At 34.6% G+C, this 15,431-nt stretch overlaps 1 protein-coding gene across 1 annotated transcript in view; it reads right to left on the bottom strand.

Annotated features, from left to right (window-relative positions):
- The window catches only part of CDH4 (cadherin 4), a 1,212,105-nt gene that overhangs the window by 426,351 nt on the left and 770,323 nt on the right, over positions 1 to 15,431 (bottom strand). The window contains exon 3 of the mRNA XM_031949243.1: positions 10,377 to 10,603. Within this exon, the coding sequence (XP_031805103.1) occupies positions 10,377 to 10,603 (227 nt within the window). The remainder of the gene's footprint in view (positions 1 to 10,376; positions 10,604 to 15,431) is intronic.

Below are 15,431 nucleotides of genomic sequence, written 5' to 3'. Positions count from 1 at the left end.
CACCTGTGCAATATTAGTCTGTAGAATATTAAATATGTAAGAATAACAGGAAGTTAGCATTTTGTCAAAAACTTGTTCCTGTCAAACCGCTTTCAAAATAATAAGGAATAACAAAAGATGAAAATAGTAATAATAATATTACATCTCAGTTTGACAAATTGAAAATGCTCTCCCTACAACAAACAACCCAGCAAGGTAGAAACAGTATTTTTATCTCACAGATTATAGTGTGACCAAAAGAAGGTATTTTGTACAATGAGAGGATTAGCATATATACAATATATAGAGTATATACAATAATAAGATTGGTGACAGGAACTAAAAATCTTTCATTTGGAGAAGGTTTAGTAAGGACACAACTTCCTTCAAGTATTTGAAAACTGTCATCTGGAATGGAGATTAAATTTGTTCTGATTAATCTCAAAGGAGGACTATGCCATCAGCAATGTGCAGAAACAGTAAAGAGGCAGATTTAGGCTACATGTAAGGAAAAACATTCCAATAATTAAAACTATGTCAAAGTAAAATGGTCTTCCTTTGGGAGGTAGTAAGATTCTTTTCATGGAGGTCTTCAGGTAATGTCTAGATAACTACTGATTGGGGATATTTTGAAAGGTATTCTTAATTGAGCATGATTTGGACTAAAAGGCTTGTTGTGTCCCTTATTATTCAGATATTCTGTGGTTCTCTGAAATGTTAAACTGTATACTGAATGTGTTGAACTATACTGTACTATAAAATGTGTACTAAAAAATTCCTGAACAAAAATACAGCTCCAGAAGAGAGTTTAATTGGGCTGAAACGAGTGAAGGTTTCAAGGAAGAAATAAGCTTTCAGGTGGGCTTAGAAGACTGCCATCTGCCTCCCTTTGTCTGTTTACAGGTTTAATATTTAAATTGACAATCCTATCGCTTCTTCCATATTAAGGGCAAGGTGAGGTGGTGTATTGGAGTATAATTTGTTAAATTTAGGCAATCCATTCTTGGATCGCTAAAATTGTTCCATTGGAAGTGAAATAGAATTTTCCTGGGGGACATGTACAGGAGTTTATTTCTTACAGTTGTTATTTCTCATCTTTTGTTTGAAACATATATGCTAATAGTTGTAGAAATTGGGTTGGTAAATGGAGATGCTCCAAATGTTGGGCTACAAATACAGAAACCCTTTTAAAAATAATTTTTTTACAGAATCACATTAATATGAAAATATGAATATGAAATATGAAAACTGAAAGATGCTTTAGATCTCATCTTTGATAAGTGTCAAACTCAAATTGAACCTGTACCACTAAACTATACTTAAGGATCCCTGCAGATAGCATATTAAATTAAACCATCTATTAACATTATCTATATTCCACTATATTTTTGTTTGTTTTGTTAAATAGCTCCTGATTACATTTCAATTTAGTTTCTGCTCAGGGGAGGTTTGGGGATTTGTTCTTTGTTTTTGAAGAAGAACAATGATATCAAAGGTTATATTTTCACTGGTCCATGATTGTATTTAAATGAGTAAGAAATCCACAATCATCAATCTCATTCACTCTTCCAGAGTCATCAAAATCCAGTGGCAAGACAAAAGTCAAGAAAACTGGCAATGGCCTGGGATGCAGTGGATGACCTTGGCATTTTTGATGTCCGACAAAGCTCTAAGAACTCCACAGTGTCTGCTTTAGCAGTCTTCATAGATGTAGAAACAAACTGCTTTTATCCACCCATTCTGTTGAGGAAGTCTTCACATGTTAAGGATAGAGGCCCCACTTAATTCACCAACAGGTTTGAGGCCTATTTAGCCTATCTACCAAGAAGGTTTTACTAGGATGTAGCTGCTGCACATACTACAGCTTCTTGGAGCCACAGGTGAAAGTTAGATGACAGGTGGACCCAAAGGTGGATGAGGAAACCTGAAAAGGACTCTGCAAGCCCTCACACTAGAGGTGCTGTTTTTTTCTGAATATTCCATATACCCCAAGATATACATGGTTGTATTTGATGTAGTCTAATCTTCACATTTTACCAAAAATGAAATTGAAACTTGGAAAAGGGAATTGACCTAAGTAAGACAATACAACTTTTAAGTCTTAGAGCAAGGACTTAACTCCTGTTCGATGATTTTTCTACTATACTACAATCCTAATCTCAGTGAGTATTTCAAGATCATTGCTTTGTGACTGTAAGACTATAAGAATGATAATAGCTGATATTTATACAGTGCTTTAAGATTTAAAATATAATTTACATGCTTTTTCTCATTTGATCCTTATAACAATTTTGTGAGGAGCATACCATTGCCATTGTTCTCCACATATTACAGAAAAAGAAATTGAGGTTCAGTAAGGATAAATGATTTATCCTGGGATCACATGTTTAGTTAGTGTTGAATTTAGGATTTAAAGTGGTTTCTATTGATCTCAAATGTTATGACTTTTTCCACCACAATAGGGATGCACAGAACCTGTTCAAATAAACTCAGAGGATTGTAAAGTTTTCTGTGTGGGAAAATGCCTGTGGAATCCACAGACACTACCAATCAGGGCTTGATTTATTAGTTTTTGTTTTCTTTTGTTCTATTCTTATCTAGACTTAAGAAAATGACAGAAAATGTTAATAATGCAGATTAAACTTAAAAATATGTTGAAGGAAGATTTTTTTTTTTGGAGGGGTGGCACTGAGAATGGAATAGGGCTGATTTTTAAACACTTACCAACAATATCACTGTACTATATACCATGCTGTCATGGCAGCTTATTGGTTACAACTTTTATTTCCTGATTACTGAGTATTGCCTAGAATAACTCATATTTGGTACGACTAAGGTTACAATTAGGATAAGAAACTCATCACAAAATATAAAAATCAAGGCCAATGCATTTTTAAAGCAGAATTAACATTTCAGTCTAGAAATAAATCACGTCAACTCATTCAGGCAGAACAAATTACAGCACTTCAGGAACAAAAAAAAAAAAGGTACTTTCTTGTTCATTAGGGACAAATTTAGAATGCATCTCTCTTCATACATTATGGAAGAGTAAAAATTCCCACATAATGGACATTGGTCAAGTACATTTTTTTGCCACAGCCAAACCTGGAAATTGTTTCCCTGGCGTTTTGATTTAGGTCAACATAAGATCTTTTTCCTATAGAAGAGAATCAAGATGGAGCATAATCTCAATCTCTCAAAGTGCCCTGGTTTTCTTAATGTAGTGGTTTTCAAAATGTGATTTGAGGATTCCTGGGGAAACTCTGAGTTTCTTTTGAGGGATCCACAAGTTCAAAACACCTAAGATATTTTAATTTCCAATCTAATAAGTATAGATAAATATAGCCTACATAAATAAAAGCTTTTGGGGAGTAGGTCCTCAATTACTGTTTAATTATTTTTATTTTCCTGTGAAGATCCTTTTCTTCCTTCCACTTAGAAACTTAGAGGGAAAAAACTCCTATTGCTAACAGTTATAATCAAGTAAAAGAAATGGCCACACTATGTCCAAAAAAAAAGTCTCAAACTGAACTCTGAGCTCATCACCTCTTTAATAGGAAGGATTATCATCATATGTCTTCTGGAATTATGACAGGTCATCTATTGATCAGAGTTCCTAAAACTTTTAGTCATTTTCTTTACAATATCATTGTTGCTGTATATACTTTTTTCCTGGTTTTGTTCACTTCACTCTTCATTAGTTCATTTAAGTCTTCTTATGCTTCATTATTTCTTATAGCACAATAGTATTCTATTAAATACACATGTACTCATTCACACCCACACCCACACCTAGTAACTTGTTCATCATTGCTCAATTAATGGAGGTTCCCTAGATTTTCAATACTTTGCCACTAACAACAGAGCTGCTATAAATAAATACATACATACTTACATACATATACACGTACATGTAAATGTGTACGTGTATATGAGGGCTTTTCTTTTTTTTTTTTTTTAATCTTTTTGAAGTATTGTTTTACTAGGGGTATTTCAGGGTATTTCTGGGTCAAAGGGTATACACAGATTAATAGTTTTGGAGACATAGTTCTAGATTGCTTTTCAGAACCGCTGGACTACTTCCCAGTTTCAAATGGACATCTGTTTTCCCATAGCCTTTCCAGCATTTCCCTCCCCTCTCCCCTTTCTTTAAAAAAATTTTTCCAGTCTTATGGTTTTGAGGTAGAATCCTGGGTTGTGTTAATTTGTATCAAATACTTAGTGATTTAGAACATTTTTTCATATGACAATAGATAGTTTGTATTTCTTCTGGAAACTTTATATCCTTTCATCATTTATCAGTTGGGCAATAGCTCTGATTCTTATTAATTTGAATCACTTCCCTATGTATCTTTGAAATGAAGTCTTTATCAGAGAAACTTGCTAAATAGATTCCCTGCATTCTCAACACAGTTATTAGCTCCTCTTCAGCTTTTAGCGATATTGGTTTTGGCCCTCAATAATTTTTAGGGAAAGGAGTCTTAGGACCAAAAAGCTAGTGAACCAATGTTTTAACAGATATAGGGAAAGTGGTGGCATGGTCTAAATAAACCAGATGACTGCTTCATCCCCCTCGTTTATGGTGCTTGATCATGGTTTCGAGTATAATACTGGTCACATGATAGATAATAAATATTTATTGATATTGGTCATCTGAAGTCCTAGATTCATAGCTAGGACTAATTCTAACACCTAATTCATAGCTAGGAATTCTGGCACTTGCATTAGACTCTTTTGGAGGAAAGTAAGCTGTTTGGAGGATACAAAATATAATTACTTCTGTGCTTGCATGAAGTAAACCAGATAGTGGGGAGAGGTCATAGTGCCTGAATGGGTAAAAAAGACTGAATATTGAACTTATTGGGGAAGTAGTGAGTTTATTGGGAAAATGAAAGAGAGTCCAAATCCTTTATTATTTCCTTCAAAGTCTCACTTGGGGTTTGGCTAGTTTTCTTAGAGGCCTTCTGGATCTTGGTTTCAGTGTTCTCCACAGGACAGCCTACCACCACTTCTCTGTCTTCCTTAGTTCTTCCCAACTGCCTTCTTTGGCTTCTGAATCTCCTCAACTTCCAAAGGTTTGTGCTTGAGCCTCTAGCCACAACAAAGGTGGAGGTTGGAATGAATCTGTTTCAGCCCCAGAAAGCTTCTAGTGTGCTTGTCCTTTCTGATCCTGACAGCTCCTCCTTATATGTTCCACCCTGAATATACACCAATCATTATATGACTAGGAAACCATTATTTGTTGTAGTATTAAATCAGGGCTAAACTAGATTTAACCACTGCCTCTTCAATTCCATTTACTTAGGACCTTGTAAGAATCCTAACAAAACAGTATCACAAACTTTCAAATGGGTGATACTTTTCAAAGAGATACACTGATAAACAAATGCAACAAATTCAATAAAAAAGGCAATGAGATATCATAGAAAGAGCACATGTGGGACCTAGAGTCAGAAGGCCTGGCTTTGAGGCCCACCTCTATCATTTACTAGCTCAGTAACCTTGAATAAGTCAGAATCTGAGTCTTTTTTTCTCAGTATAAAGTGAAAATAACCCAGTCTTCCTCATAGGATTATTTGAAATGACATCATGTCTATAAAGTCTTTGTAACAATGAAATGCCATATTGATTATTATTATTATGAAAAATATAGTAGTAGTAGTAGTAGTTATTGTTGTTCTCATCTTTTTTGATCATATTCAATTGGAAATGTTCCTTTGACAAGTCATTCTCCTGCTATAATTCTTTTATATTTAATTTTCTATGAATTAGGCACAAGTAAATAAAATAATTATTTTTTTATTAAAGAAAAGTATTGGGATATATCTCCTGGAATTTCAGTGAAGCATTAAAAGTATCTTTGAGACAGTTCTAGTTGCAGCAAAGATGATAGGGATGATCTATACTTTTATCTAGTTCCTATACAATTTTGATTTCTTCTTCTAGTTCTCTATATTTTGAAAATTTTTCATTCTAGGTGGCTTGAAGATGATGAGGTTTTTGGTACAATGTCAGCTACTACAAGCATCATTCTTCAATTTTTGTAGATCAATGTAATGTTCAAAGATTTGGGGGCAATACCTCTATCTAGAATGACTAATTCAGTTTGTTTATAGAATTCTATTTTTAAGAATATGTGGAAAGTTCTGTATTTGATGCACAGAGATGTGCTATTAGTTTACAGAAGATAGCAAGTGTCTGACATGTAATGCTAAGGATATGTCTTGCAAACGATTTGTCTGTCCTTTTTTCCTCCTGTAGTTCTTACCATGGCAAAAATGGCTACTTATACTATAATGGGCAAATTCTACTACTTTTTCACACTTTTGGCCAAATATTATGGAAGAATGTATATTCAAAAAGGACTTTACAAAAGCCCTAAATATGCCAAGCTCTTCTTGCAAATTATTTAAGATACTGATTTTATTTTTGTCATCTATTTTATTATTGGGGCGAGTCTCTGAAGTGATCATCAGTGACATGAGATTGTTCAATTATTTCCTTTCTACAATTTAGTAAGCTTCTAAATCTCACTTCTCATTTAACCTAATCTGGATGAAGGTTTGAAATTAATTTCTTTTGATTGCCCTGCATTGCCCTGCAATATGTTATTTTGGAGTTGTGAACCATTGATAAAGAATGATTCATGAAAGCCCTTGTCTATATCTACTAAGATCTATTTCTAATTTTGTAATGATAGTGTATATATCATATAGTATACTACTACATTGTATGGCATATAATATAATTAATAATAGCAACATTTATGATAAACTTTGGGGTTTATAATGCATTTTCCATATATTAATTTATTTGACTTTCCCACCAATCACCTGGAGATATATATTATTACTGTCCCCCTATTTTACAGATGGAGAAACTTAAAAAGAGAAGTTTAATGACTTGTGCAGAGTCAAACATTTATTAAATGTCTGAGGTAGGGAATGAGCTTAGGACTTCCTGATTCCAGATTCTGTTTTCTATCTGCTGTACCACCTATATGCTCCCAATTAATAATTGTCATAATAATGATCTTTTTCATATTTTTAAGTAATTCAGATACAAACAGTCCTGTCATTGTTATTGTAGTCATTTAGAACCTACTACATTTTTAGTTCTTTAGTAGATAATATATAGGGGAGAGGAAGGTTCAGAAGAAATAGATCCCCTCCTTGAAAGAGTTCTCAACATGATTTTTGGTAATATGTGTCAAGCAGAAATGAAACAACAGTTAATAATACTGTTATTATAAGTATTTAAGAAGATACTTATAATTAATTCCTATATTGCATGCTAAGAAGTTTAGAGGAGGATAAGATCATTAATTGCAGACATGGTCAAGGTAGATTATGTAGGCTGAGGTCCTTGAGGGATGAAGAGAAGTTAGAGAGAAGAGGTGATGTTCATTCCTTTGGTCCAATATAAGCAGAGACAAGAAAGTAGACATGAGTGTGATATGGGTAATGAGAAGACAACTTTGACTAAAGTAGAATGTACCTCTTGGAGAGCAGTAGGAAACAAGGTTGTCTCTTGGATTGTGAAGAGCCTTGATTAAAACCAGCAAAGACATGTAGATTTGATACAATAAAATACAGGGTGTTATTGGAATATTTTTGAGAGGAGTATTTTAATGAATGAAGCATTTAAGGAATGGCTACGAAAAGACCTTCAAATTTGGTGGATCTATAAATTAGTATAATCATCATGATAATAAATTGGGAATTTTACTGACACACATATATATATATAGACTCATAGATCTCACTGCTGGGCATATGCCCCAAAGAGAACAAAGATCCCATATAAACCAAATTATTCATACCAACACTTTTTTGTAGCAAAGAACTGGACATAATGATAAGATGCCTGTTGATTTTAGTATATGAACGTACAGGGTATATGTGTGTACATATATATATGTGTGCACATATGCATATATATATACACATATATTTTAGCTCTCTCCTGAGGATACTGAGAAACTGAGACCTATGTCAATGGAAGGAGCTGCCATGCTAATGAAATCATGGATTTAAGAAATGAAGTAATCTTTCAGCAGCATGCAAGCAGGAGATTCTGCTTATTCTCCCTTTACCTTTAACCCATTATATTCAATTGTTCCATGCTACTAACTAAAATTTGAGTCCTGCTTTTTCCTTCCAGAGACTGGGATAACAACTCTTTCATGAATCTACATTTTGTGCTTAGCTTCTGGCCTTTTCAGTTGAAGGCAATATTGGTGCTGGTGTTCATACAAGATTATAGGTGCAAGCAATTGTACTTAGAAAGGATAATTGCAATCATAATCAAGTCATTTGCACCTTCCAACAGAGGAGCAAGTGATTAATTGCATCAGAAATCATTTCATTAACACAACTAATAAAAGGTGTCATTATATTTTCAATTAATGCCTTTTATCTGAGGATTTCAATAGGGCTGCAAGTATCACCATAGTTTATATATAAAGTCCACATTGTCACACAGGCATCTGGTGCTCAGGAAGATTCCAGATTTAGGAATTGTGGACATATACTTTCCTATTTCATGCATGCACATTCTCTCCCACCCAAAAGAAACAAATGTTGAAAGAGACTTCAATGAAAAAACCTATTTATCTTATTGTCTGCACATGGAATTATTCCCCCCCCCCCCAATTATTTGTAGGAAAGTTGATTGGCCTATTCTTTTAGAGAAGACAGTTTAAGAAGAAGGGGAAAATATTGGATTAGAAAAATAAGAATATTTATATCCTAATCCCAAATGTGATGCTTATTAGCCATAGAAACTTTTTTTCCCCATTTTTAAACTTTTTTTTTTAGGGTCAAAATACAACATAATATATGCCTGCATACCAGTAAGAATAAAAACAATTATAGGGCATATCCTTCTGTTTAATTTTTTTCAAAGTATGTTTTTCCTTTTTGAAAGCAATATTGCTTATAACTAACTAGTTTATGTATATGTGTGTGTGTGCATGCACGCATGCACATGTATGGGGTGCATATAAGTAAATATCATTAACAAAAGGTTTTTGATCCTTAGCTTTCTCATTCATAAAATAGGGCTTATATTACTGATCCTTCCTATTCATAGATTTATTGTGAGGAAAGCATTTTCTAACTCTCAGAGTGTTATACAACTATAAATCATCCTCATCATCCTCATCAATGAAGTTCTTGTCCTGGGGACTATGAACTTCCTAATTTTATTTGATAATTCAATATAATTGGCTTCTTTTGTGATACGACATATTTTATTTGATGCATTTTGTGAAAGGATCTATAAGTTTCACCAGACCATCAAAGGGGTCCATGACTCCCCAAATTTAAGAACACCCTATTATAAATACATATGGAATACAAAGTAATGCCTTTTAGCCAAGAACTTTTGGGCAAATCACCCAACATCCTAGAGCTTTCAAGCCTTTCTCTGCAAAATAAAGATGATTTTAGAACTGCAGAGTGAGAAGAAAGATCATGGTTCCTGGCCTACTTAGATCAATGGGTTGTTTTAGGAATCTAATGGAATAATGTTGATAAAAAGATACTCTAAATAATACTCTAAAATATTATGCAAATGTCAGGGGTTGTCATTATTTCAAAAATCATGTAAGGAGCTCTCACAGTCTTTTAATGTACCACATTGCTATTATCAGGTAGCTATTATAACCAGAATTTTTCTTTTCAAATATCAAACTTCTAACTCCTACATCCCTCCCCCCCCCTTTTTTTTTTTGGCTAATCTTTCAGGAAAATCAGAACTTATACTTACCAAAAAAGCCAAGAAATAGCCCTTCATTTTAATGAAGATGATTACTAATTCTCCTGAGTCTTTTTCTTTCCAGCCTTAACCACCCTACTCCTTCATTGATATTGATCTATTATTGAAAACCTCAGGCTATTCTAATCAATATGTTATCCATCATTGCTAAATTGGACACTCATGATAATAGAACAGAAACAGAGTGACTTTTGTGAAAGAATTATTTTTCTACATGACATTTTCCATTTATATTACTTTCATTCCCTAGTCCCATGCAAAACCTTTTTAATATGTTATTTTATTTTCCAGTAAAAACAATTTTTAATACCTGTTTTAAAATTTCTAAGATCAAAATTCTCTCCCTCCCTCCTACCCCTCTTCCTCTTTAAGACAGCGAGCAATTTGGTAACGTTTATACATGTGCAGCCATGCAAAACATATTTCTAGATTTGTGATGTTGTGAAAGAAAACAGACTAAAAAAACCTTTAAGAAACTTTTAAAGGGATTTTGCCCCTATTGTGTAAAAGAGATCACAGTAATATTTCAACTGTCTAGCTCTTTCTTTAGGAAACAAAAACCATGCCAGACAAATTCATGCAACTATTCTACCACATGACATAGTTGTTTCCTTTACCTTATGAATTGAGTGGGAGGAAATCTTTTCCCCTACCAATAATCGGATTATTGCATCCCATCTCTCCATGGCCTGGTAGTCCCATGCGGTCACCATGAATGCAATCTGTCTAGGGATGAGTTGCATGTCCTGGGCAGCAAAAACTGTCCCATCAGCCCCCACTTTGAAGTCCAAATTATTGGTCTCATACTCCACTCCGTTAGTACTGCTGCAGCTGCTGAATTTTACTAGAAGAGAGGTTGAAAAAAAAAAAGAAGATATGTCATGCTATAACTCTTGATCAGAAAACAACAGAAAAAAACAAAAACACATACACACACAAATCAAATATGCATCTTAACAGGTTTTATTTTTTCCTTGGCATGTTTAAGATCTCAAAAAACATGAAGGGGGAAGGTGGTTTAGCTGTTATTTTGACCTTCAAGAAGGTATTGTCTTTTATCTTCATACTCAGAGGAACTGGCTGCTGCTTTAAAAAAGCAAGATGAGGGGGGCACCTGATAGAGTTTCATTATATCTAAAACACAGCTGTTCTCCATTTCTACAAATGGATTTCTCTCTTGTCATTATGATCTCAGAATTCAACTGGAGGCTATTAACTGCAGGGTGGGTATTTTTTACCTGAAATATATTCCTTGCTTCAAAAGTCTGCTTACCATATGCAAACCTCTCTTCACGATAATTGGATAACCTAAAAACCCTTAATTATTGTGGCTTGTTCCAAGAGAAGGCCAAATGTAGAGAATGTTTTTTTTTTTTTTTAAATGAGGAGGGGGAATGCAATCTAAGAAATATTAAATGATATTAGGCAGACCACCAAAGGAGAACTGTAATCCCATGCTTAGTGATTATTCGGCTTACTTCGCTAATGAGAGCCATTACACAATTCTGAAGCCTGCTGCAAAATGCAATGCACAAGACTTTCCAACAGGGCCAGACCAGAGCATAGGCAGCGGCTGGAGAATAAGGGGAAGAGGAGAAGAGAAAGGATGGGAAAGCACTTTACTGGTTAATTGAAAATATAGAATTAAAGCAGATATTCCATTGACACTGCTGGGAGCAGCTCATACAGCTTTGCTTCCAAAACATTAATTAGGCAACAGAATTGATAGCACACTTCTTAATGATTTCAGGATTGAACCCATTTTTATCTCTGTTATGGAAAGAGTGGTTTATTTTTTCTAAGTTGTACATTCATTCAAATCACATTAGTATATATATATATATATATATATATATATATATATATAAATTTTTGAAGCTACCATGGAATGTGGCAGTAAATTATGAGGCATCCATAGCCAGTATCACATTGCTTTGATAAAAAAAAAAAAAAAAATCCCCAAGCTCCACAGTGGCTAAAAAGTTATCTATTATTTATAAAAAATGTTAGGATCTAAGACATAATGATAGGAGGATGTTTTTGAGCAATTTTTTGGGTCATCAAATGCATATTTATTTTAAAATTTCAAAAAAGCACTACTGCTTATTGGAGAAAGGGTCTCCTCTCCCTAAATTTCACTTTTTATTGTTTCCTTAAAGTAATCAATCTTTGATAGGTTGCCCCGAATTCTGACACATTCCCAGGTACCTCTGAATTTTACCTCTACCATTAAGGAAACAAATATTTCTAAATATGGAGAAAATGACTATTGTCATTTTTTCCTGGGCTTAAGCACAATTAGGGTTCACAGAGTTCCACAAACAGACCCTTTAAGGAACAAGTTGAAAATAGTGACTCCAATGAGAGGTGGTAAAAGAGAAAGATTTTTTTGCTTCTTAATGAGGAAATAATTACATTTTTTCAAGGGAGAGATGAATTTTGAAATGCTCTGATAGTTCCCTTTCCCAACAGTAAACAAATTAAAGTCAACTACAAACTGACTGGATCAATCACTTCTGACACCATACTGTCATTGACAGGAACATGACAGTTACATGATTGCTGTGAAATCTGTGCAAAATACATTAATAAAATCTTTTGTTCTAGGAAAGCAGACCTCTGGCATAACAAAGTGTTTCTACCAGCCCTAGAGAGTCAGCAATGAAGATTGAATTTGGCATCAGAGAATCAAGCCTCTTACTTTAGCTATGCTACTTACTTTATATGAGCTTGGGTCATTCATTTTCCTCTCTGTGTGTCTCAGGAGGAAAATGGAATATGAGAAAAATCTGTAAAATGAAGGGTAGGACTAGTTATCTCTAGCTTCATTTAAGTTTTAAATACTATGATCCTGTGATAAAAACTGTATGCTTCCCTTTAAGGAAATCCAATGTATAGAAATATATGAGTTTTGCTTTTCCAAAAGCAAAACAAACAAACAAAAAAACTGGAATTATTCACTTGATGGAACAATTTATCACCTTTTAAAAGGTACAAAAGGAATTTGCCTAAGAGAGTTCCCCTGGTAAACTTGAACAGAACTTGATTTTACATGTATATGTGTATATAACACACATGCATACAAGCATATCTATATCTCTTTTGGGGGGATCATGCTGGTGATAAAAATCAAAATTCACCTATATACTTACATGGAATTGAGGAAGGACGAATGTTGTGCTATATTTATATGTTCATGTTATTATACATGTATACACATAGGATATGCATTTTTACACAGATGCATATCCTATGTGTCAATGAAACATAGCCTACCATGGGACTGAACAAGCTAATCTAGGTCCTGTTACCATTCTGTTTGTGGAGTTTGGCCTGTAGTAAGCAGCCAAGGCCTTTGCCCACAAGGTCTAAAGCTGCTTATGGAATTATCTTTCATCCTCTGTGAGCTGTGGATTGCCTGCACTCAAAACCCCCTGCTTCCATTCTCCTTTCCCCCCAGCCCCAACAGCATGCCAATCTGTCAGCACTGTCAGCTACAGCTGGTTTCTCAGTTGTGCAGGGGGGCCTAAGGCCCTGATTCAGTGTCACCCCGGAGTTCTTTGAGCTGACCACCTGCTATGTGTCTGCCCTCCTTTAGTCCACCAGGGTATTCTGCTTTTACCCATTCTTCTCACAGCAGGACTACTGGATTGACTTTCTGTGGTCCCTGCTCCAGTGCCTGTGGAGTGGCTGAGTTCCAGGAATGTGCCACGGGAGCCTTTGTCCTCCTCTTTGATGGGATGTGTGACACTGGTTGATTCAGTCCAGTGGCAGAGCTTAGAGATGGCAACAGGCCCGCAAATTTCACAAAGGCACAGTGATGAAGTTACTTCCCTGCAGATGCAGATTTCTTCTAGACCCATGGCCCACATCCACTGCCTGCCTGTCAGAAAAGATGCTAGTTTTCTTAGCTTCACTGGTTATCCTCTTGTCATGAAACCACATGTGTTGGTTTGCCTAGCTTTTCACTTTAGAAACCTTAAAGATCTAAGCAATGACATTGATTCCAACTTGTGGCTGGGGTAGATTTTATAACTTTGGTAAATGCCATCATTAATAACTACCATAAATAATCCTTATCCAAAGACACAAAAATTATTTGTAGAATGAATGAATCTCTATGGCATAGACCAAAATGTTTGTGTGCATATATACATGTACACATACATATATGTATGTTTTTGAATTAAGGAAGTTAACTTCCTGAAATCCAGCACTGTGACACCTTGCTGCCCTTTCTTAAAAGAAGCACGCAGAATTGAACACAAACATAATTAGTCTATTGATGGCAGTGGACAAGAGGATTATCAGTCCCACACAAAGAAACGATAATTCTATTAAAATAGTTGAAGATTAAGGTGGTTTTCAACCAATCATATATTATTAAGTACCTCATATGTGACAAGCTCTTCTAGGTTCTAAGTATACAAGTACAATGAATGATACAAGCCCTACTTGTAGTTAGTTTATAATGGGGAAAGGTGTGTGTGTGTGTGTGTATAGAAAGATGTGTGTACATGTGCACATGAGTGTATACTTTCTACATTTATATGTGCATAAATACATATGCTTATGTAGAGAATTAAGTAATAAATTAAAATGTAGGCAAATAGTTAAATACAAGCTAGTTTGGGAGTACACTAATAGGGAAATCAGATAAAGCTTCATTTAGAAGATATACTAACTGCATCTTAAAGGAAGTGATGGACTCCATGAAGTAAGGACAAGGAGAGAGTATATTTCAGCCATGAGAGGTAGTCAATGAAAAGGCATGGGAAGATGGGAAAAGGAAAGCCCTGAGTGAGGAAGAGAAAAAGGACCAACATGGCTCAATCACAGAGGGAAGGAGGGAGAATAATATTCAATGAGGTTGGGAAATATGGATTGGAACCAAGTGTACAGGGATTTAAAAACCAAACAGAGGAGTTTGTGTTTTATACTAGAGTCTCCAGAAAGCCATAGAAACTGACTGTGTAGGGAAGTTATATCTGTATTTAAGAAAATTTACTTTGGCAGCAGTGTGGTGTTTGGAAAAATTTGGAGGCTATGTAACCAATTAGAATATGTTACTACAATCAAGGTGAGAGATGATAAAGTTTTAACTCTCCTGATAATTGTATACATTGAAAAAAAAGGGATTGGATATGAGAGACATTTTTAAAATAGAATAGAGAAGATTTGGTACTTATTGGATATGTGTATAAAGAGCAAAGTATAAGGTTGAGTTCATGAAGCTGAGGCACTGGAAGGATGGTAATGCTTTTGACTGAATAAGAAAGTTTGGAAGAGGAAAGGATTTGACAGAAAATGCAAATTCAGTTTTAAACATTTTAAATGTAAAATGTCTTCAGGATATCCAATTTGAAATGATCAATAATCAATTATTGTTATAGGACTTAGCTGCTACATTGTTTTGCTGATGCATGCATATTAAGCTTAATAGTTCATTAAATTCCCTCAATTTTTAGGGCATGAATGACTTTTCTAGTCATGTTTTCTTCATCTTATACTTGTAAAATTGGGGGAATTTTAGACCCCAATCCATGATTATAAATATTTTTCTATTACATTTCATTTTTAATGAGAAAGGTACACATTTAAACTAAAGTTTCACCATACATCTAGCAATTTAAAAAGATGGCAAAAGATGGGAAGAGGTAATGTTGGAAGGA

This window comes from Sarcophilus harrisii, chromosome 2, assembly GCF_902635505.1.
Source record: "Sarcophilus harrisii chromosome 2, mSarHar1.11, whole genome shotgun sequence".
NCBI lineage: Eukaryota > Metazoa > Chordata > Mammalia > Dasyuromorphia > Dasyuridae > Sarcophilus > Sarcophilus harrisii.
The sequence above is the reverse complement of the archived record's forward strand: the minus strand, read 5'-3'. Positions and strand labels throughout refer to the sequence as shown.